General features: G+C 48.2%; 1 protein-coding gene across 1 annotated transcript in view; it reads right to left on the bottom strand.

The window, feature by feature from the left end:
* Positions 1–21,107, bottom strand: part of samd13 (sterile alpha motif domain containing 13) — a 69,068-nt gene that overhangs the window by 23,952 nt on the left and 24,009 nt on the right. The window contains exons 2-3 of the mRNA XM_080196490.1: positions 18,540–18,675; positions 170–273 (exon numbers count right to left, since the gene is read on the bottom strand). Coding sequence (XP_080052616.1) covers positions 170–273; positions 18,540–18,675 — 240 coding nt within the window. The remainder of the gene's footprint in view (positions 1–169; positions 274–18,539; positions 18,676–21,107) is intronic.

The following is a 21,107-nucleotide window of genomic DNA, read 5'->3' on the forward strand; positions in this document are numbered from 1 at the left end:
AGGTTTATTTGGTAGCACGAGCTTTCGGAACACTGCCCCTTCACCAGGTGGGTACAGGAGTGACTCTCCGAAAGCTCGTGATTCCAAATAAACCTGGACTTTAACCTGGTGTTGAAGAACATTAACGAGGCACCACTGGATAGTTTCCCAGGCTGATTATAGTACTTACTGATTCAGTCGGGTGTTTGTAATCAGCAACCTTATTACTCTTGCAGTTGTTCTGTTTGGAAACCAGCTCCACTGTCTCAGTCTCGTGGGCATCTTGCTCCAACTCTGCAAATTCAACACAGTTAATGACACTTTGCAGCGTCCGCAATCTTCAATTCATCCAAAACTCCAGTGCCAGTAAAATCCCATTCCCACACTGCCCGGGTGCCGGCTGAAATACACAGGCTCCCAGTCCAACCTTACTGCCAAGATCCTCTGCTCTGGAGTTCACTCCAACACCTCCTGTACCGCTCCACGCTTTGAAATCCCAACCCTTTGGCCAAACCTCTTAAGGCGATTCCTAGTTCTAGACTTCCCCAACATCGGGAACATTCTTCCCAAATCCAGCCTGTCCAGTCCCATCAGGATTTTACATCTTTCTACGAGATCCCCACTCGCTCAAAGTTGATTTATTGGTGTCACAAAGCAGGCTTACGTTAGCCGTTACCGTGGAAGTCCTCGAGTTGCCGCACTCCGGCACCTGTTCGGTCACACTGAGGGAGAATTTAACACGGCCAACGTACCTAACCAGCACGCCTCTCAGAGTTCGGCAGGAAACCGGAGCACCCGGAGGAAGGTGCAGACTCAACAGAGCGATCCAAGCCGGGAATCGAACCCGAGTCCGGGGGTGAAGGGTAGGTGGGAACGTAAGGATAAGGTTCAGAGAAGCAATGATCTTGTTGAATGGTGGTGCGGCCTTGAAGGGCCATGTGGCCTATTCCTGCCCCAAATCTGTATGTTCGTACACGGAGAGGGGAAGAGGATTACTTGAGGGAGAGAAAGGTTGCGGAGCCTGGATGTGAACAGGAGCAGTGGGATTTTCCGGAGCGGGTGGCGAACATGGCAGGGAATTCAAACGGTGATGCCCTCCGGCCGGACTGGGGGATCCCTCCAGTGGGAGGGACTGGAAAATCCGGCAAAGGAGTGGGAAAGCAGGGAAGAGGAAGACCGCGTGCGATGAAGTCTGTGTGAAAATGCATCTTAGTGTTAACCGCAGTCCACGTGCTGGTTTTACTCCTGGCGTCTTTTCACCCTGAATTTCCTGGTTTCTCTCACACCGGCACTCCTTCGTGCGGATCCTTCAGGTTCCCTTCCCACTTTGTCCTTTTCTCCTTTCGTCAGTGTTACTCTAATATTTCCTTTCTTTTGTTTGTGTATTTGCTCGACACTCCCTCCTCTCTGTGTGTGAGCTGACTGTCAGGACTCTCGGGTTACACTCTGTGCGTCATCTACTGTACAGACAGCAGAAGAGGAGACAGTCGGTCCTGCAAAATCCTCAAACTGCTAACGGCCTGTGTTTCTTTATTTTGTTCATTTATATCCCGTTGGCATCGCTGGCCAGCCCGGTATTTACCGCCCATTCCCGCTTGCCCTTAAGGTGGTGATGGTGGGTCAGCTGACTTCTTGGATCACTGCAGTCCATCTAGTGTAAATACACCCAGAGTGCTGTTAGGGAGGGGTTTTCGGGACTTTGATCCAGAGGCAGGCAGGGTGGCGAGTGGTTTGGAGAGGAGCTTGCAAGAAACTACAAAGGGTCATGAACGAAGGCCAGTCCATCACTCAAACCAGCCTCCCGTCCACTGACTCTGTCTACACTTCCCACTGCCTTGGCAAAGCAGCCAGGATAATTAAGGGCCCCACACACCCCGGACATTCTCTCTTTTACTTTCCCCTGTTGGGAAAAAGATACAGAAGTCTGAGGTCACGGAGCAACCGCCACAAGAACAACTTCTTCCCTGCTGCTATCAGACTTTAGAATGGACTTACCCCGCATTAAGCTGATCTTTCTCTACACCCTAGCTATGACTGTAACACTACATTCTGCACTCTCTCCTTTCCTTCTTTATGATCAGTATGCTTTGTCTGTATAAGAAACAATACTTTTCACTGTATACCAACACGTGTTGAAACTGAGTTACAGAGACTTTATTCCCTGGAGCGTAGAAGAATGAGGGGAGATTTGATAGAGGTGTATAAGATTTTGATGGGTATAGATAGAGTGAATGCAAGCAGGCTTTTTCCACTGAGGCTAGGGGAGGAAAAAAACCAGAGGGCATGGGTTAAGGGTGAAGGGGGAAAAGTTTAAAGGGAATATTGGGGCGGGGGGGGGTTCTTCACACAGAGAGTGGTGGGAGTGTGGAATGAGCTGCCAGATGAAGTGGTAAGTGCAGGCTCACTTTTAACATCTAGGAAAAACTTGGACAGGTACATGGATGAGAGGGGTGTGGAGGGATATGGTCCAGGTGCAGGTCAGTGGGACTAGGCAGAGAAATGGTTTGGCACAGACAAGGAGGGCCAGAAGGCCTGTTTCTGAGCTGTAGTGTTCTATGGTTCTATGTAATAACAATAAATCAAATCAAGTGACTGTTGCTCCTGTGTGTCTGCTGTCCTTGTCCTTCTAGATGGTAGGGGATGCGGGTTTGGAAGGTGCAGTCAAAGGGAGTTGCTTCAGTGCATCTTGTCACTGGCACACACTGCTGCCACTGTTCCTGCACATTCCCCCCACCCCCAGACAAACTGACCAGTTCGTTCTGACGAAGCTGAGATACTATTCGAAAATGCAACAAACCATTTGCAGCCATACAAAAAGAACAGACTGCAAGATTTCTAAACAGAGCAAACTAACCCAAAGTATAAGTGTGATGAGCTCTGCAGGAAGATTGAGGAAGTATCTTCCCTGTAGCTGACTGTATAACGTGCAGCTCCTACCATCAATGATCAACAACTCCAGAGTAGGGACAAAACGACCTCGTTTCACCTACATCCATAAGCCATAAATTTCTCGATCCTTGCTTTGAAGTCTTCTCTGTCTGCATTAATGGGAACAGTTCCTCACAAAGGTCATTATCTTTTCAATCGCTCCATCTACACACAGCAGCAGAGAGGAGCTGGGGACTCAGCCCTGAAAGGGCACTCCGTTTTGTACTGATTATTCACTGGGCTTTGTCTGTCGAATTTGGGGGGGGGGGGTGGGGGGGGCGTGCGCGCGCATGGTGTGTGTGTGTGTGTGTGTGTGGTGGAGGAAAGAGAAAGAGAGAGCGTGAGAGAGAGAGAGACAAAGAGAGATGAGTCATCCAGAAGGTTCTTTGGGGCTCAGAGGCAGGAAACCGCATCTCATTTTGAAACGATGTGCATCAGAAGTATGGTAACCTGCAGAGCTCTGGACCAAATTCTGAAAAGGAGATGAGGCTGGCTGGTGACTTGCGTTATGAGTAGTGTAGACATGTTGGGCCGAGTGGCTTCTTTCTGTATTGTAAACGTTCTACAATTATATTGAAAAATTGTGGCTTCCATTTACACAAAGACAAGATGTGTGGACACCTCTGTACTAATGGATCTCCTGATATCCTGGCAGAAGGCAGAGATCGGGGATAAAGGGGTCTTTCTTAGGATGGCAACCGGTGACTCGTGGCGTGCCTCAGCAGTCGATACTGGGACCACAACTTTTCACAATATACGTTAACGATTTGGAGGGAACTGAAGGCACTGCTGCTAAGTTTGCAGATGATACAAAGATATGTAGAGGGACAGGTAGTGTTGAGGAAGCAGGGCAGCTGCAGAAGAACTTAGACAGATTAGGAGAATAGGCAAAGAAGTGGCAGATGGAATACAATGTGGAAAAGTGTGAGGTTATGCACTTTGGAAGGAGGAACAGAGACATAGACTATTCTCTAAATGGGGAAATGCTTAGGAAATCGGAATCATAAAGGGATTTGGGAGTCCTTGTTCAAGATTCTCACAAGGTTATCATGCAGGTTCATTCGCAGTTAGGAAGGCAAATGCATTCATGTCAAAAGGGCTAGAATACAAGAGCAGGGATGTACTTCTGAGACTGTATAAGGCTCTGGTCAGACCCCATTTGGAATACTGAGAGCAGTTTTGGGCCCCGTATCAAAGGAAGGATGTGCTGGCCTTGGAAAGGGTCCAAAGGAGATTCACGAGAATGATCCCTGGAATGAAGAGCTTGTCATATGAGGAACGGTTGAGGACTCCAGGACAGTACTTGTTGGAGTTTAGAAGGATGAAGGGGATCTTATTGTAACTTACAGGATACTGCGAGGCTTGGATAGAGTGGACGTGGTGAGGATGTTTCCACTAGTAGGAAAAACTAGAACTAGAGGTCACAATCTCAGGCTAACTTTTCATCCTACCCATTATAAAGGGATGATCCTTTAAAACAGAGATGAGGAGGAATTTCTTCAGCCAGAGAGTGGTGAATCTGTGGAACTTTTTGCCGCAGAAGGCTGTGGAGGCCAGGTCATTGTCTTTAAGACAGAGATAGATAGGTTCTTGATTAATAAGGGGACCAGGGGTTATGAGGAGAAGGCAGGAAAATTGGGATGAGAAAAGTATCAGCCCTGATTGAATGGCAGAGCAGACTTGATGGGGCAAGGCCTTATGGTTTTACCCTAGGAAACAATTATATAATATTTGATTTCTCATGGTCAAATGTATTAGAATACAGGTGAAAAATATTGTTTCATGCACACTACACAAAGCATACCGTTCATAGAGAAGGAGGGAGAATGCAGAATGTAGTGTTACAGTCGTAGCTGGAGTGTAGAGAAAGATCAACTTAATGTGAGGTAGTTCCATTCAAAAGTCAGATGGCAGCAAGGAAGAAGTTGCTCTTGAGTTGGTTGATACGTATCCTCAAACTTCTGCATCTTTTGCCTGACAGAAGAAGGCGGGAGAAAGAATCTCCAGGATGTGTGGTGTCCTTAATTATGCTGGCTGCTTTGCCGAGGCAAATGTAGAGAGTCAATGGATAGGAGGCTGGTTTGCCTGATAGATTGGGCTACATTCACGACCTTTTGTAGTTCCTTGTGGTCTTGGGCAGAGCAGGAGCCATACTAAGCTGTGATACAACCAGAAAGAATGGTGCATCTGTAAAAGTCATAGCTGACATGCCAAATTTCCTTAGTCTTCTGAGAAAGTAGAGGCATCGGGGGGCTTTCTTAACTATAGTGTCGGCATGGGGAGACCAGGACAGATTGTTGGTGATCTGGAGACCTACAAGTTTGAAGCTCTCGACCTTTTCTACTTAGTCCCCGTTGACGTAGACTGGGGCCTGTTCTCCACTACGCTTCCTGAAGTCAATGACAATCTCCTTTGTTCTTTTAACATTAGGAGGGGCTGAAGTGTATATATTTTAATGCAAGGAGTGTAGTGAATAAGGTAGATGAGCTTAAGGCATGGATTGCAGCTTGGGAATGTGATGTAGTGGCCATTACGGAGACTTGGATGTCTCGGGGACAGGACTGGGTACTTCAGGTGCCAGGCTTCAGGTGCTTCAGGAAGGACAGGGAGGGTGGCAGAAGGGGTGGTGGAGTGGCACTGTTGATCAGGGACAGTGTCATGGCTGCAGTGAAAGAGGATGTTGTGGAGGGACTGTCTACAGAATCTCTGTGGGTGGAAGTTACAAACAGCAAAGGGTCGAAAACTTTGCTGGGTGTATTCTATAGGCCGCCCAATAGTGACAGGGAAGTTGAAGTGCAAATAGGGAAACAGATTCTGGAGAGATGTTTTAATAACAGAGTTGACGTGATGGGAGACTTCAATTTCCCAAACATCGACTGGAATATCCCTAGGGTAAGGGGTTTGGATGGGGAGGAGTTTGTTAGGTGTGTTCAGGAAGGTTTACTGACACAGTACGTGGATAAGCCTACGAGGGGAGAGGCTGTACTTGACCTGGTACTGGCAAATGAACCAGGACAGGTGATGGATCTTTCGGTAGGAGAGCATCTTGGAAATGGTGACCATAATTCTATCTCCTTCACAATTGCATTGGAACGAGATAGGATCAGGCAGGCTAGGAAGGTGTTTGTCTGGGGTAAGGGGAGATACGAAGAAGTCAGGAAGATACTTGGACAAATAAACTGAAAGGAGGCGTTCTTAGGGAAAAGTACCGAAGGAAGGTGGCAGATATTCAAGGAATGTGTGTCTGGAGCTCTGAATGACAACGTTCCGATGAGACAAGGGGGTTTTGGTAGGTCGCAGGAACTGTGGTGCACAAAGGCTGTGTTGAACCTAGTCAGGAGGAAAGGGAAGGTGTATAAGAGGTTCAGGGAATTAGGAGAGGTTAAAGATCTTGAGGAGTATAAGGACTGTAGGAAGGAACTTAAAAGGGAAATTAGGAGAGCCAGAAGGGGTCATGAGAAGACCTTGGCGGGTAAGATTAAGGAGAATCCCAAGGCCTTCTATAAATATGTGAAAGGTAAAAGGATAAGAAGAGAAGGGATAGGACCTATAAAAGGTGAGGGGGGAAAGGTTTGTGTGGAACCAGAAGAAATGGTAGAGGTGCTTAACGAGTACTTCGCCTCAGTATTCACAGTGGAAGCTGATCTGGGAGATTTTGTTACGGATTTGCAGCAGATGGAAAAGATTGAGTACGTGAATATTAAGGAGGAGGATGTGTTGGAACTTTTGAATTCTATCAAGGTAGATAAGTCGCCTGGACCAGATGGGATGTACCCCAGGATACTGTGGGAGGCGAGGGAAGAGATTGCAGAGCCCCTGGCGATGATCTTTGCGTCGTCAATGGAGACGGGAGAGGTTCCGGAGGATTGCAGATGTAGTTCCTATTTTCAAGAAAGGGAACAGAGATAGCCCGGGAAATTACCGACCGGTGAGTCTGACCTCAGTAGTTGGTAAGCAGATGGAGAGGCTTCTGAGGGACAAGATTTACGAACATTTGGAGAGGTTTGACATGATCAGGAATAGTCAGCATGGATTTGTCAAGGGCAGGTCGTGCCTTACAAGCCTAGTTGAGTTCTTCGATAATGTGACTGAACACATTGACGAAGGAAGTGCCGTGGACATGGTGTACATGGACTTCAGCAAGGCGTTTGATAAGGTCCCCCATGCAAGACTTCTTGAGAAGGTGAGAGGGCATGGGATCCAAGAGCCTTTGGCCTTGTGGATCCAGAATTGGCTTGCCTGCAGAAGGCAGAGTGTGGTTGTGGATGGGGCTTTTTCTGAATGGAGGTCAGTCACCAGCGGAGTGCCTCAAGGATCTGTTCTGGGACCCTTGTTGTTTGTCATTTTCTTAAATGACCTGGATGAGGAAGTGGAGGGATGGGTAAGTAAGTTCGCTGATGACACTAAGGTCGGTGGTGTTGTGGATGGTCTGGAAGGATGGCAAAAGTTGCAGCAGGACATAGATAGGATGCAGGACTGGGCGGAGAAGTGGCAGATGGACTTCAACGCGGATAAATGTGTAGTCGTCCATTTTGGCAGAACCAACGGGATGAACGAGTACACTATCAAGGGCAGAAGTCTGAGTAGTGTTGAAGAGCAGAAGGATCTAGGGGTCCGGGTCCACAGGACTCTTAAATCGGCCTCGCAGGTGGAGGAGGTGGTCAAGAAGGCGTATGGTGTACTGGCCTTCATTAATCGAGGGATTGAGTTTAGGAGTCGGGAGGTAATGCTGCAACTTTATAAGACCCTTGTCAGGCCTCATTTAGAGTATTGTGCGCAGTTCTGGTCGCCTCACTATAGGAAAGATGTAGAAGCTATTGAGAGGGTACAGAGGAGATTTACAAGGATGTTGCCTGGACTGGGAGGCATGCCTTATGAAGTTAGGTTGAGGGAGCTGGGACTCTTTTCCCTGGAGAGACGAAGGTTGAGAGGCGACCTGATAGAAGTTTACAAAATGTTGAGAGGAATAGATAGGGTGGACTCTCAGAGGCTATTTCCCCGGGTTGAAATGGTCGCTATGAGAGGACACAGATTAAAGGTGCAAGGAGGGAAGTTCAGAAGTGATGTCAGGGGTAAGTTTTTCACTCAGAGGGTGGTGAGTGAATGGAATCGGCTGCCGTCAGTGGTGGTGGAGGCGAACTCGCTGGGGTCTTTTAAAAGACTTCTGGATGAGTATATGGGGTTTAATGAGATTGAGGGTTATAGATAGGTCTGTAGGTTGGTAGGTGTTGATGTGATCGGCGCAACTCGTGGGCCGAAGGGCCTGTTTGTGCTGTAGTGTTCTATGTTCTATTGAGGGAGAGATTATTGCTGCTGCATCCATTCACCAGATTCTCTATCTCATTCTTGTACTCTGTCTCGTCACTGTTTGAGATCCGTCCCACTACGGTGTGCCGTCAGCAAACTTGAAAACCGAGTTGGAGAGGAATTTGGCCGCACTGTCATCGGTGTATCAGGAGTGTAGCGGGGGCTGAGAACACAGCTTTGTGGGACACCGGTGTTGAGGATGATCAGGGAGGAGGTGTTATTGCCTATCCTTATTATTTAAGGAGATATATTAAACCATTTTTTAAATATATTCTTTCATGGTATGCGAATGCTGTTGGCTGGGCCAGCATTTATCTCCCATCCCCAATCATGCCCCCAAACTGAGTGGCTTGATTTGATTTATTATTGTCACATGTATTGGAATACAGTGAGAAGCACTATACAGGCAAAGCATACCATTCATAGAGTGTATAGGGGAGAAGCAAAGATGAGGATGTAGAATGTAGTGTTACAGTCATTGCTAGGGTGTAGAGAAAGATCAGCGTAATTTAAGGTAGGTTCGTTCAAAAGTCTGATGGCAGCAGGTAAATGCATTACCTCATTAATGAGAGGTAATGCATTTTGGAGGGTCTAATACAGATAGGAAATATACAGTAAACGGCAGAACCCTTAAGAGTATTGACAGGCAAAGGGATCTGGGTGTAAGGTACACAGGTCATTGGAACTGGCAAGGCAGGTGGACAAGGTAGTCAAGAAGGCATACGGCATGCTTGCCTTTATCGGTCAGGGTACTGAGTTTAAAAATTGGCAAGTCATATTGCAGTTTTATAGAACCATAGATAGGCCGCAACTGGAATGAGGTGTTCAATTCTGGTCGCCACACTACCAAAAGGATGAGAGGCTTGAGAGGGTACAGAAAAGGTTTACAGGATGTTGCCTGGTATGGAAGGCATTAGCTATGAGGAGAGGCCGGAGAAACTTGGTTTGTTCTCACAGGAGCGACAGAGGTTGAGGGGAGACCTGATAGAAGTCTACAAGATTATCCAAGGCATGGACAGAGTGGATAGTCAGAAGCTTTTCCCCAGGGTGGAAGAGTCAATGACTAGGGGGGACAGGTTTAAGGTGCGAGGGGTAAGGTTTAAAGGAGATGTACCAGGCTGATTTTTTTTTAAAAACACAGAGTAGAGGGTGCCTGGAACTCGCTGCCGGGGGAGGTAGTGGAAGTGGATACGGTAGTGACTTTTAGGGGCCGTCTTGACTAATAAATGAATAAGACGGGAACAGAGGGATATGGTCCCCGGAAGGGTAGGGGGTTTTATTTCAGTTGGGCAGCATGGTCGGTGCAGGCTTCAAGGGCTGAAGGGCCTGTTCCTGTGCTGTAATTTTCTTTGTTCAGGGAAGAAGCTGTTCTTGTATCGGTTGGTAAGTGATCTCAGACGTTTGAATCCTTTTCCTGAAGGAAGAAGGTGGAAGAGAGAATATCCGGGGTGCGTGGGGTCCTTAATTATGCTGGCTGCTTTTCCGAGGCAGCGGGGAGTGTAGACAGTGTCAACGGATGGGAGGCTGGTTTGCTTGGTGAACTGGGCTTTGTTCATGGCACTTTGTAGTTCCTTGCGGTCTTGGGCAGAGCAGGAGCCCACACCAAGCTGTGATGCAACCAGGAAGAATGCTTTCTATGGGGCACCTGTAGAAGTTGGTGAGAGTCGTAACAGGCATGTCAAAGCTCCTTCACGTATCTGAGAAAGTAGAGGCGCTGGTGGGCTTTCTTAACTATCTCGTCGGCATGGGGGGGACCAGGACAGGTTGATGATGATCTGGACACCCAGAAACTTGAAGCTCTCGACCATTTCCACTTCATCCCCACTGATGTAAAGAGGGGCGTGTCCTCCACTTTGCTTTCTGAAGTCAATGACAATCTCCATCTTTGCTGACACTGAGAGATTATTACTGCCGCACCATCTCACCAGATTCTCTACCTCATTCCTGTACTCTGTCTGGTCACTGCTTGAGATCCGACCCACTACAACAGTGTCGTCAGCAAACTTGAAAATCCAGTTGGAGGGGAATTTAGCTGCACAGTCATAGGTGCACAAGGAGTATAGCAGGGGGCTGAGAACACCACCTTGTGGGGCACCCGGTGTTGAGGATGATCGTGGAGGAGGTGTTGGTGCCTATCCTTACTGACTGTGGTCTGAGAGTTAGGAGTCACAGAGGGAGGTGCCGAGGCCCAGGCCATGGAGTTTGGAGATGAGTTTTGTCAGAATAATGGTGTTGAAGGCGGAGCTGTAATCAATAAATAGGAGTCTGACACAAGTGTCTTTGTTATCCAGGCGTTCCAGGATTAAGTGTCGGCCCAGAGAGATGGCAGCTGCTGTGGACCTGTTGCAGTGGTAGGCAAACTGTAGTGAATCCAGGCAATCTACCAAGTTGAATTTGATCCATGCCATAAGTAACCTTTCAAAACATTTCATCAATGATGGATATCAGAGTCACCAAGTTATAGATCGGCCATTTCAGAGGGCAAGTTAAGAGTCAACTGCTGTGGTTCTGGAGTCACTTGTAGACCAGACCGGGTAAAGGGGCTGAGATACCAGATATTGTTTAGACTGCTCCTGGATCATTGTTTACCAATGGCTTCACCACTTTGCAGTCAAGCACTTGACAGCACAGTTTTCAAAATCCACTTCCCTAAATAACCATGGCAGGGAGGTGGTAAATCAGGACAGACAAGAATCATCTGTTTACTCAGTAACAAAAGCTTCACTTCATTAATTCTCCTCAGTGAGTTTGGAGTTCTCAGCTGTGGGCACAAAGGAATGACCTTTCCAAGTGGAGTGAGCAATGTCTGACAGGCAAAACCTGGGCCTCAATCTACTGGAGTAAAGTTGGTGGGTCTAAATTAATCTAACGTGCAAAAGCAAACACACACACTCTCTCTCTCTCTGAAGGAATCCAAATGCTGGCTACAGGACATTCCCATTCCTATTCCCGTATTGATTTAGCACAGAGATACACAGAAAGATAAAACCTGCCACGCTATCAAAATACACTCAATGTCGTGTACAAAGTGAAACTCTCAGCCTCTCTGATTAACTTGCCATCAATAGTGTCATCTGCGAATTTTGACACAATAAGATGGGTGATAGAGCTAAGTGTGCAGAGGATGCTAGAAGTCTGCAAAGGGATACAGATAGTCTAAGTGAGCGGGCAAGGGTCTGGCACATGGAGTACAATGTTGGTAAATGTGAGGTTATCCATTTTGATTGGAATAATAGGAGCAGGAATGGGCAATCCAGCCCCTCGAGCCAGCTCCACCATTCAATGCAATCATACCATCTCAGCCTCATCTTTCCTGCCCGCTCACCGTAACCCTTCAAACCTTTATTGATTAAAAATCTGCCCGCCTCTTCCTTAAATTGACACAACGTCCCAGCAACCACCGTGCTCTGGGGTCGAGAATTCCACAGACTCACCGCCCCTCTGAAAGGAGGAATTTCTCCTCGTCTCTGTTCTGCTACCCCTTACCCGAGAACTAGCAACTCTTGTTCTAGATTGCCCCACATGGGGAAACATCCTCTTCACATCTACCCTGCAAATCCTCTTTATTATCTTACATATCTCAATTAGATCTCCCTTCAGTCGTCTAAACTCCAGGGAACATGGGCCTAAACTGCCCAATCTCTCTTTGTAAGTCAAACCCCGTCATCTCACTGTTCTCTGGAGCTGTGATTTCGACGAGTGGCTGCCTTTTGGTGAGTGTGCTGCATTGTAACTACTGCATTTTGACTTAATTCTAGGTCGGGAGGGTTTTTGTTTATTTTGGCGCTCCGTAGCGGGAGATAGGTGCGGGGGCTGCTGGGAAGGGAGCACAGGAGTATAAAAAGAAGGCCAAGGTAGATAGCGGGCAGCGGAGTGAGGCGGGAAGCAGAGTGAGAGGTAAAAGGGCTTAAGCTCACTGGGCTTGGGCGAGCGCAGGCTCGGTAACAGGAATTAATAGGACACCTTCATAGGGGGCAAACATAATGGCAGGGTCTAGGGTTACACGTGTTCACTGTGTTCATTGTCATATGTGGACATTTCTGGAGACAGCACATCTCCCGAAAGCACACGTATGCGGGAAATGTCTAGAGGTGCAGCGATTAAGGGCCCGGGTGAGGCAGCTGGAACTGAGGCTGGAGGATATGTTTTTAGTTCGGGAAAATGAGGAAATAATGGATAGGGACAGTAACACTGAGCAGATACCAGGACCTAGGAGGAGAGATGGATGGGTTACAGTTAGGAAGAGCGAAAAGAAAAGGAGTCATGGCACTAGGACCGCCCCAGAGGAATTACCCCGGAACATCAAGGGTGGGGTGACAGCTGGGGTAGAGAAGGCAAGGGAGGGAGATCAGAATACCTCGGAGGAAGGGAAGAGTGCAGGGTGTGAGATAGTGGTGGGGGATGGGAGAGTCAAAGGGATTGACAGGCGGTTCTGTGGGCAAAAGCGGGACTCCAGGATGGTAGTCTGCCTCCCTGGAGCAGGGGTACAGGATGTTTCAGAAAGGGTAGAGGGAATTTTGAAGGGTGGAGGGACTGAGTCTGATGTGATAGTGCACGTAGGAGAGAAGGATGTAGGAACAAAGTGCAGGGGGGACATACGTAGGCAGTTCAGGGAGTTGGGGGCTAGGCTGAAATGTAGGGCCTCCAGGGTGGCGTTCTCTGGGCTGCTGCCGGTGCCTGGGGCTAGCAGGGCTAGAAATAATGAGATACTCCAACTAAATGCGTGGTTGAAGGATTGGTGTAGGGCAGAGGGTTTTAGATTCGTAGACCACTGGGAAGTCTTTATGAAAGAGGGGCAAATATACAAGAGGGATGGGGTACAGTTAACTGGGAAGGGCATGCATATCTTAGCTGGAAGGTTAGCTGGAGTGTTTCGGCAGGGTTTAAACTAATATGGAGGGGGGGGTGGGGAGGTGGACGGAACTGGGATTGGGGATAGGGTAAGCTCGGAGGGTAGGAAGAAGGATCAGATTGTTTCTGAGGGTCTTCGGTGCATGTGTTTCAATGCTAGGAGTGTGACTGGCAAAACAGATGAACTGAAGGCATTAATGTTCGAAAGGAAGTTGGAAGTGGTGGCGGGGACAGAGACTTGGTTAAAGGAAGGGCAGGACTGGCAGTTGAATGTTCCTGGGTATAAGTGCTTCAGGCGTGATAGGGGTGGGTCGCTGAGAGGTGGGGGAGTGGCGTTGTTAGTTAAGGATTGCATCATAGCAGTGCAGAGGGAGGGAGGTATAGAGGATATAGGAATCGAGTCGCTATGGGTGGAGTTGAGGAATAGGAAGGGAGATGTTACTATGTTGGGTGTGTACTACAGACCGCCCAACAGCCCGAGGGCTGTGGAAGAAGGGATAAGCAGGGACATTCTAGATAAGTGCAGGAAGAATAGGGTGGTGGTAGTGGGAGATTTTAATCTCCCCGGGGTAGATTGGAAGGTGCCGAGATCAGAGGGTGCTGACGGGGAGGAATTTGTACAGTGTGTAATGGAAGGATCCCTGGAGCAGTATGTGGATAGCCCGACCAGAGAGGGGGCTATACTGGACTTGGTTCTGGGGAATGAGCTTGGGCAGGTGGTTGACGTTGAAGTAGGAGAGCATGTGGCTAACAGTGACCACAACTCTGTCTGGTTTAAGATATTAATGGATAAAGATGAAGCCTGTCCTAAGGGGAGGGTGTTAAACTGGGGGAGGGCTAGATACAACCGGATTAGGCAGGATCTTAAAGATACGGACTGGGGTAAGCTGTTTGATGGCAGGTCGACGCTGGGTATGTGGGAGTCTCTCAAGGGAAAACTAAAATCTTTGCAGGAAAGACATGTGCCGGTCAAGAGGAAGGATGGGAAGGGTAGGATTAGAGAGCCGTGGGTAACTAGGGATATTGAGGACCTGGTCAGGAGGAAGGGGGAGGCGTACATTAGATCTAGGCATTTGAGGACAGAGATAGCGTTAGAAGAATACAGAGAATGTAGGAGAGAACTTAAAAGGGGCATCAGAAAGGCAAAAAGGGGCCACAAAATGGCTTTGGCGGGTAGGATTAAAGAAAATCCTAAGGCATTTTACTCCTATGTTAGAAACAAAAGGATGGTTAGAGGGAAGATTGGTCCTCTCAGGGACAGAGGAGGGGAACTATGCTTGGAGCCTGGGAGAATGGGGGAGATCTTGAATGAATACTTTGCGTCGGTATTCACGCAGGAGAGGGGCCTGATGTCTGGTGCTGTGCTTGAGGAGTTTGAGGATCCGTTGAGGGAAATAGTCATCACGAGGGAAGAGGTGTTGGGACTTTTAGACAGTATAAAGACGGATAAATCTCCGGGGCCTGATGGCATCTATCCCAGGCTGCTAAGGGAGGTGAGGGATGAAATTGCTGGGCCTCTGACAGGTGAGGTCCCACAGGATTGGCGGATTGCAAATGTAGTACCGTTGTTTAAAAAGGGTCAGAGGGATAACCCAGGGAATTATAGGCCGGTGAGCTTGACTTCAGTTATAGGCAAGCTAATGGAGAGGATCCTCAAGGATAGGATGTATGAACCTGGAGCGCTGCAATCTGATCAGGGATACGCAGCCTGGCTTCGTTACAGGGAGGTCGTGCCTTACGAATCTAGTGGAATTTTTTGGAAGAGGTGACAAAAACGGTTGACGAAGGACAAGCCGTTGATGTCGTCTATATGGATTTCAGTAAGGCGTTTGACAAGGTCCCTCATGGTAGGCTGATAGAAAAGGTGAAGGCTCATGGGATACAAGGCCAGGTATGTAGATGGGTGGAGAACTGGCTTGGGAGGAGGAGACAGCGGGTAGTAGTGGAAGGCTCCTTTTCCAATTGGAGGTCTGCCACCAGTGGTGTGCCGCAGGGCTCGGTACTAGGACCTCTTCTATTTGTGGTATATATTAATGACTTGGAAGAGGGGGTAGGTGGTGTGATCAGCAAATTTGCTGATGACACTAAGATGGTTGGATTGGCGGGTACTGAGGAGCAGTGCCTGGCAATGCAACAGGACATAGACAGGCTGGTAGATTGGGCAGATAGATGGCAAATGGAATTTAATCCGGAGAAATGCGAGGTGATGCACTTTGGCCGGAATAATGTGGAGGGGAGTTATACGATAAAAGGTAGAACTATCTGGAGTATAGATACGCAGAGAGACCTGGGGGTGCAAGTGCACAAGTCCCTGAAGGTGTCGGTGCAGGTGCAGAATGTGATGAGGAAAGCGTATGGTATGTTAGCCTTCATAGGAAGGGGTATAGAATATAAGAGTGGGAGTCTGATGTTGCAGTTGTATAGAACGTTGGTTAGGCCTCACTTGGAGTACTGCGTCCAGTTCTGGTCGCCGTACTACCGGAAGGATGTAGAGATCCTGGAGTGCAGAGGAGATTTACCAGGATGCTGCTTGGTATGGAAGGGCTGTCTTACGAGGAAAGATTGAACGAACTTGGGCTGTTTTCCCTTGAGAGACGTCGGCTGAGGGGGGATCTAATAGAGGTTTATAAGATTATGAAGGGGATAGATAGAGTAAATGGTGGTAAGCTTTTCCGCTATTAGAAATGGATAGAACGAGGGGTCACGGGCTTAGGGTGAGGGGGGCTAGGTATAAGACAAATATTAGAGGGCAGTTTTTCACGCAAAGGGTAGTGGGGGTGTGGAATGCACTGCCGAGTAAGGTGGTGGAAGCAGGCACGCTAGGGTTGTTTAAGAGTCACTTAGACAGCCACATGAGCGGGCTACATATAGGGGGATATAGTAGGCCTTACTAAACATTGTAGGCTTGGGAATACGTTTTGCCTCAGGATGTTACAGTCTTTGCCTGTTTAATAATGAATTTTTTTGTCTCCACAGGCATTTAAGTCCAGCAAGGGGCATGCATGCGGCAGGTTGTAGTGGGCTGCTCTTGGATGTTGCTTCGGGAGTTGCCTATTGCTTCATGTCGTTAGTGTGCTTAAACTGGACCATCTCGAGGGCAACATGACAGCTCAGAGACTATCTCTGTTGCTGTGCGGACACATGGATTTGGGCCTGTGTCTGTGGGAGTTTGCACGTTCTCCCCGTGGTTGCGTGGGTTTCCTCCGGGTACTCCGGTTTCCTCCCACATCCCAAAGATGTGCTTTTAGGCTGATTGGTTGGGTAACAAATTGTCCCTATATTGGACCTCCCTGATCCTCGCACATTAGGCGTAGACTAAAATCATGAATAGGTCACTGAGACAGTGGGACGGTGGCGCGGGCTCGTTGGGCCGAAGGGCCTGTTTCCCGTGCTGTGTTGTTCTTTGTCTTTGTACCTTTGTATCTCCGGAACCAATCTAGTGAACCACCTCTGATCGTCTCCATTGACACTGCATCCCTCCTCAAGGGGACTAATACTGTACACAGTACTGCCGCTGTATTCTCACTAATGCTTTGTTCAGTTGCAGCCACAGTTCACTACTTTTATATTGAATTCCTTCGTCAATAAATGGCAAAAATATATTTCCATATCTAACTCCTTATTGAATACAGTAACATGTTGGCCACAAGTGCTTTCTGTTAGAACATAGAACACTACAGCACAAACAGGCCCTTCGGCCCACAAGTTGTGTCGATCACATCTATACCTACCAAGCCATAGAACTATCTGTAACTCCCGATCCCATATACTCATCCAGAAGTCTTTTAAAAGACCCCAGTGAGTTCGCCTCTACCACCACTGACGGCAGCCGATTCCATTCACTCGCCACCCTCTGAGTGAAAAACTTACCCCTGACATCTCCTCTGTACCTGCTCCCTAGCACCTTAAACCTGTGTCCTCTCGTAGCGACCATTTCAGCCCTGGGAAATAGCCTCCGAGAATCCACCCTATCTATTACCTCTCAACATTTTATAAACCTCGATCAGGTCGCCTCTCAACCTTCGTCTCTCCAGGGAGAAAAGCCGCCCCTTATCCGAAAATTAGCAACTCTCGTTCCAGATTGTCCCACATGAGGAAACATCCTCTTCATATCTACCCTGTAAATCCTCTTTATTATCTTATGTATCTCACCAGTCGGGGTGGAAATTTCTCCTGATTTCAGTCCAAAGTTATTTATCCTTTACCCTCCGACTGTGACCTGTGGTTCTGGACTCCACCACCATCAGGAACAGCCTTCTTGCATTTACCCGGATTAGTCCTGTCCGAATTTTACAGGTTCCCATGAGATTTACCCCCTCATTCTTCTGAATGTAAGCGAATAGAATCCTAACCAACTCAATCGCTCCTCAGACGCCAGTCTCAGATTCCAGGAGTCAGTCTGGTAAACCTTCTCTGCATTCCCTTTATAGCAAAAATAGATCTCTTTGTAAATGCCTTAAGAAGCATTAGGAAAAGAAAGAATAAATTGGAGTTGAAAACTTGTCTTATCCTCGCACCTCCTCCTGACTTGGAAATATATCACTGTCGCTGGGTCAAAATCCTGGAACTCCCTCTCTAACAGCGTTGTGGGTGCACCTACACCAGATGGACCACAGCGATTCAGAAAGACAGCTCACCACCACCTTCTCAAGGGCAATTAGGAATGGACATGGACAACTCATGCCAGCCAGGCCAGCGACAGCCACATTCCACATGAATTAAAAGGAAACATCGCAAAGCACCTTACAACTATTCTGGGACACGTGCAGTGATTGTCAAAACAACAGCTTACATTTATCTGGCACCTTTAACACAATAAAACACTTAGCAGAATTATTAAACATGGTAATGATACCCAGCCACAAAGCCACATAAGGTCAAATAGCCAAAATCGAGGGAGGGGGAGAGGAGCCTGGTGCGTAAACCTATCGGACCTTAATCTTAGTGATGAGAGACTTCTTACTGTGTCCATCCCAGTCCAACGCCGGCATCTCCACATCAAGATGAGCTTGGACAGAGCATGAAGAGAGACACAGGAGAAAGATGCAAAGTTCAGGGTTAGGGACAGAGGGAAGGGGGTGAGAAAAATGTGGCAACTGACCTGGGAATGGCAACATCAAGAACAGCAAAGCAATCAGTTCTATTTCCAGCAGTCCTACCCGAGTGAGGCCTGGGAAGCGACAGAACTCACGGCCCTCGAGTTAGATTCTTTTACGTCCGCTTAAACCAGAGCACAGCCCTTAGTTTAATATCTCCAACTGAAAAACTAGCATTCCCAACAATGCTGCATTCTCTGGGTGCTGCACTGGTTAAATGTTCACCATTTTATGGGGAAGTGAGATTTGAACACAAGATCGAGGCAGAAGAACTATCGGCTGAGCGATTTGCAATTTCAGGAAGAACTCAACCAACCTCCATTCAAACCGTTCCTTAAAAATAAAAATGCACCCACGCTCGCCCCGAGACTCACAAACCTGGATTTCTCCATTCTTCAATCTCTTTCAGTTCTGCTTCCATACACTCGCTGTCTGGAGAGGCTGCAGCTGCCGGAGGGTTCATTAACGAGGCATTCGCTTCAATAGATTTCTCTTTCCGGGTCCTCGCATATCCCTAGAAACAAAACGCGAGATCCACAAAGGCAAAGAATCAGGGGAAGTCTGGGATGATGGGTTATCCTCTAATCCTAGACTGCCTCAGCTCAGCGGAGCACGCTCTGCGTTTCCAAACTCTCTGACACAAAGAGAGGGCAAATGGGCACAAAGCTGGGCATTGTTTCAAGTGAAAGGAACTAACGCCACCCATGAAATCGGAGCCAAAAGGCCCGTCCCAAAGTACCAAACCTAAATGCCAGGTGAGCGAGAAATACAACAAAGCACAAACACCCGACTGCAAAAATCCACTAACTTCCAGAGAAGGTTAGGGCCAAACAATCCCAGGAATGAACAGCTTCTCGTGTGAGGAGCAGTCAAGGAGTCTGGGTCTGTACTCAATGGAGTGCATAAGGACTGGGGGGGGGGGGGGGGGGGGGGAGAAGGTGGTTCTAATTGAAACTTAGAGCTGAGAGGCCTGAATAGAGAGGACGCGGAGAGGATGTTTCCATTAGTGCAAGTGACTAAAACATAAGAACATAAGAACATAAGAAATAGGAGCAGGAGTAGGCCATCCAGCCCTTCGAGCCTGCCCCGCCATTCAATAAGATCATGGCTGATCTGTTGTGGCTCAGTTCCACTTTCCTGCCCTCTCCCCATAACCCTTAATCCCCTCTCCTATCAAAAACCCATCAACCCGCGTCTTAAAAATATTTAGCGAGGTAGCCTCCACCACTTCAACGGGCAGAGAATTCCAGAGATTCACCACCCTTTGAGTGAAGAAGTTCCTCCTCAACTCCGTTCTAAACCGCCTCCCCTTTATCTTGAGGCTGTGCCCCCTAGTCCTACTGTCTTTTTTGAGCGGGAAGAGTCTCTCCACCTCTATCCTATCCATCCCATTCATCATCTTATACGTCTCAATGAGATCTCCTCTCATTCTTCTAAACTCTAACGAGTACAAGCCCAGTTTATTCAGCCTCTCCTCATAGCTCAACCCCCTCAACTCCGGTATCAGCCTAGTAAACCTCCTCTGCACTCCCTCCAAGGCCAAAATATCTTTGCGCAGGTGCGGCGCCCAAAAATGTACACAGTACTCCAGTTGCGGCCTCACCAATGCCCTATACAGCTGCAGCAAGACCTCCCTACTTTTATATTCAATCCCCTTCGCTATGAAGGCCAGCATCCCATTCGCCTTCCTGACCACCTGCTGCACCTGCAAGCTGGGTTTTTGCGACTCATGCACAAGGACCCCGAGGTCCCTCTGCACCGTCGCCTGCTGCAGTTTTTCGCCTCGTAAGTAATAGTCCTTCCTACCATTTTTCCTACCAAAGTGGACCACCTCACACTTGCCAACATTAAATTCCATTTGCCATTTCCTGGCCCATTCGCCCAGCCTATCTAGATCCTTCTGCAGACTCTCCACACCCTCCGCACAATTTGCCGTTCCCCCAATCTTGGTGTCATCAGCAAATTTCGACACTCTACACTCGGTTCCCTCCTCCAGATCATCTATATAAATGGTAAAAAGCTGAGGCCCCAGCACCGACCCCTGGGGCACTCCACTAGTCACCATCCGCCAATCCGAATAGCACCCGTTGACCCCCACTCTCTGCCTCCTATTTGACAACCAATCCTCTATCCACGCTAACACCCTACCCCCAACTCCATGTCCCTCGACCTTCTGCAATAACCTCTTGTGAGGTACTTTGTCAAACGCTTTCTGAAAATCTAGAAAGACCACATCCACCGGCTCTCCTCTATCCACCGCCCTAGACACATCCTCATAGAACTCCAGTAAATTTGTCAGACACGACTTCCCTTTAATGAAACCGTGTTGCGTCTGCTCTATCAAGCAATTCCCTTCAAGATGCCTTGCAATTTCCTCCTTAACGACAGATTCTAACATTTTACCTACCACAGATGTTAAACTAAGGGGGAAATCTCCTTAACAGACCCTCCCTCCAACGCGCTCTCCCAGTCCACATTCGCCAATTCTTCTCTCATCCTACCGTATTTCCCTCTATTCAAACAAAGGACGCGTGTCCGGGAACCCACTTTCTCCTCCTCCATCTGCACCAGAAACTCCACCATACAATGATCACTCTCCCCAAGAGGATCCTTCACCACAAGGTCCCTAAAAGCCTCATTACATAGCACCAGATCCAAGATAGCTCGCTCCCTCGTCGGCTCCAACACACACTGTTCGAGGAAACTATCCCGGCAGCATTCCAAGAACTCTTCCTCGAGCCCCCCACGTCCAACATGGGTCGACCAATCAATATGCAGATTGAAATCCCCCATAACTACGGCCGTCCCATTCTTGCACGCCGCACTTATTTGCGCGTTAACAGCCCGCCCCATCTCCAGATCATTATTCGGGGGCCTATAGACGACACCCACCAGCGTCTTCCTCCCTTTGCTGTTCCTAATCTCCACCCACAACGATTCCACCCT

Source organism: Carcharhinus amblyrhynchos, chromosome 9 (assembly GCF_965287045.1).
Source record: "Carcharhinus amblyrhynchos chromosome 9, sCarAmb.v2.hapA, whole genome shotgun sequence".
NCBI classification, from domain to species: domain Eukaryota; kingdom Metazoa; phylum Chordata; class Chondrichthyes; order Carcharhiniformes; family Carcharhinidae; genus Carcharhinus; species Carcharhinus amblyrhynchos.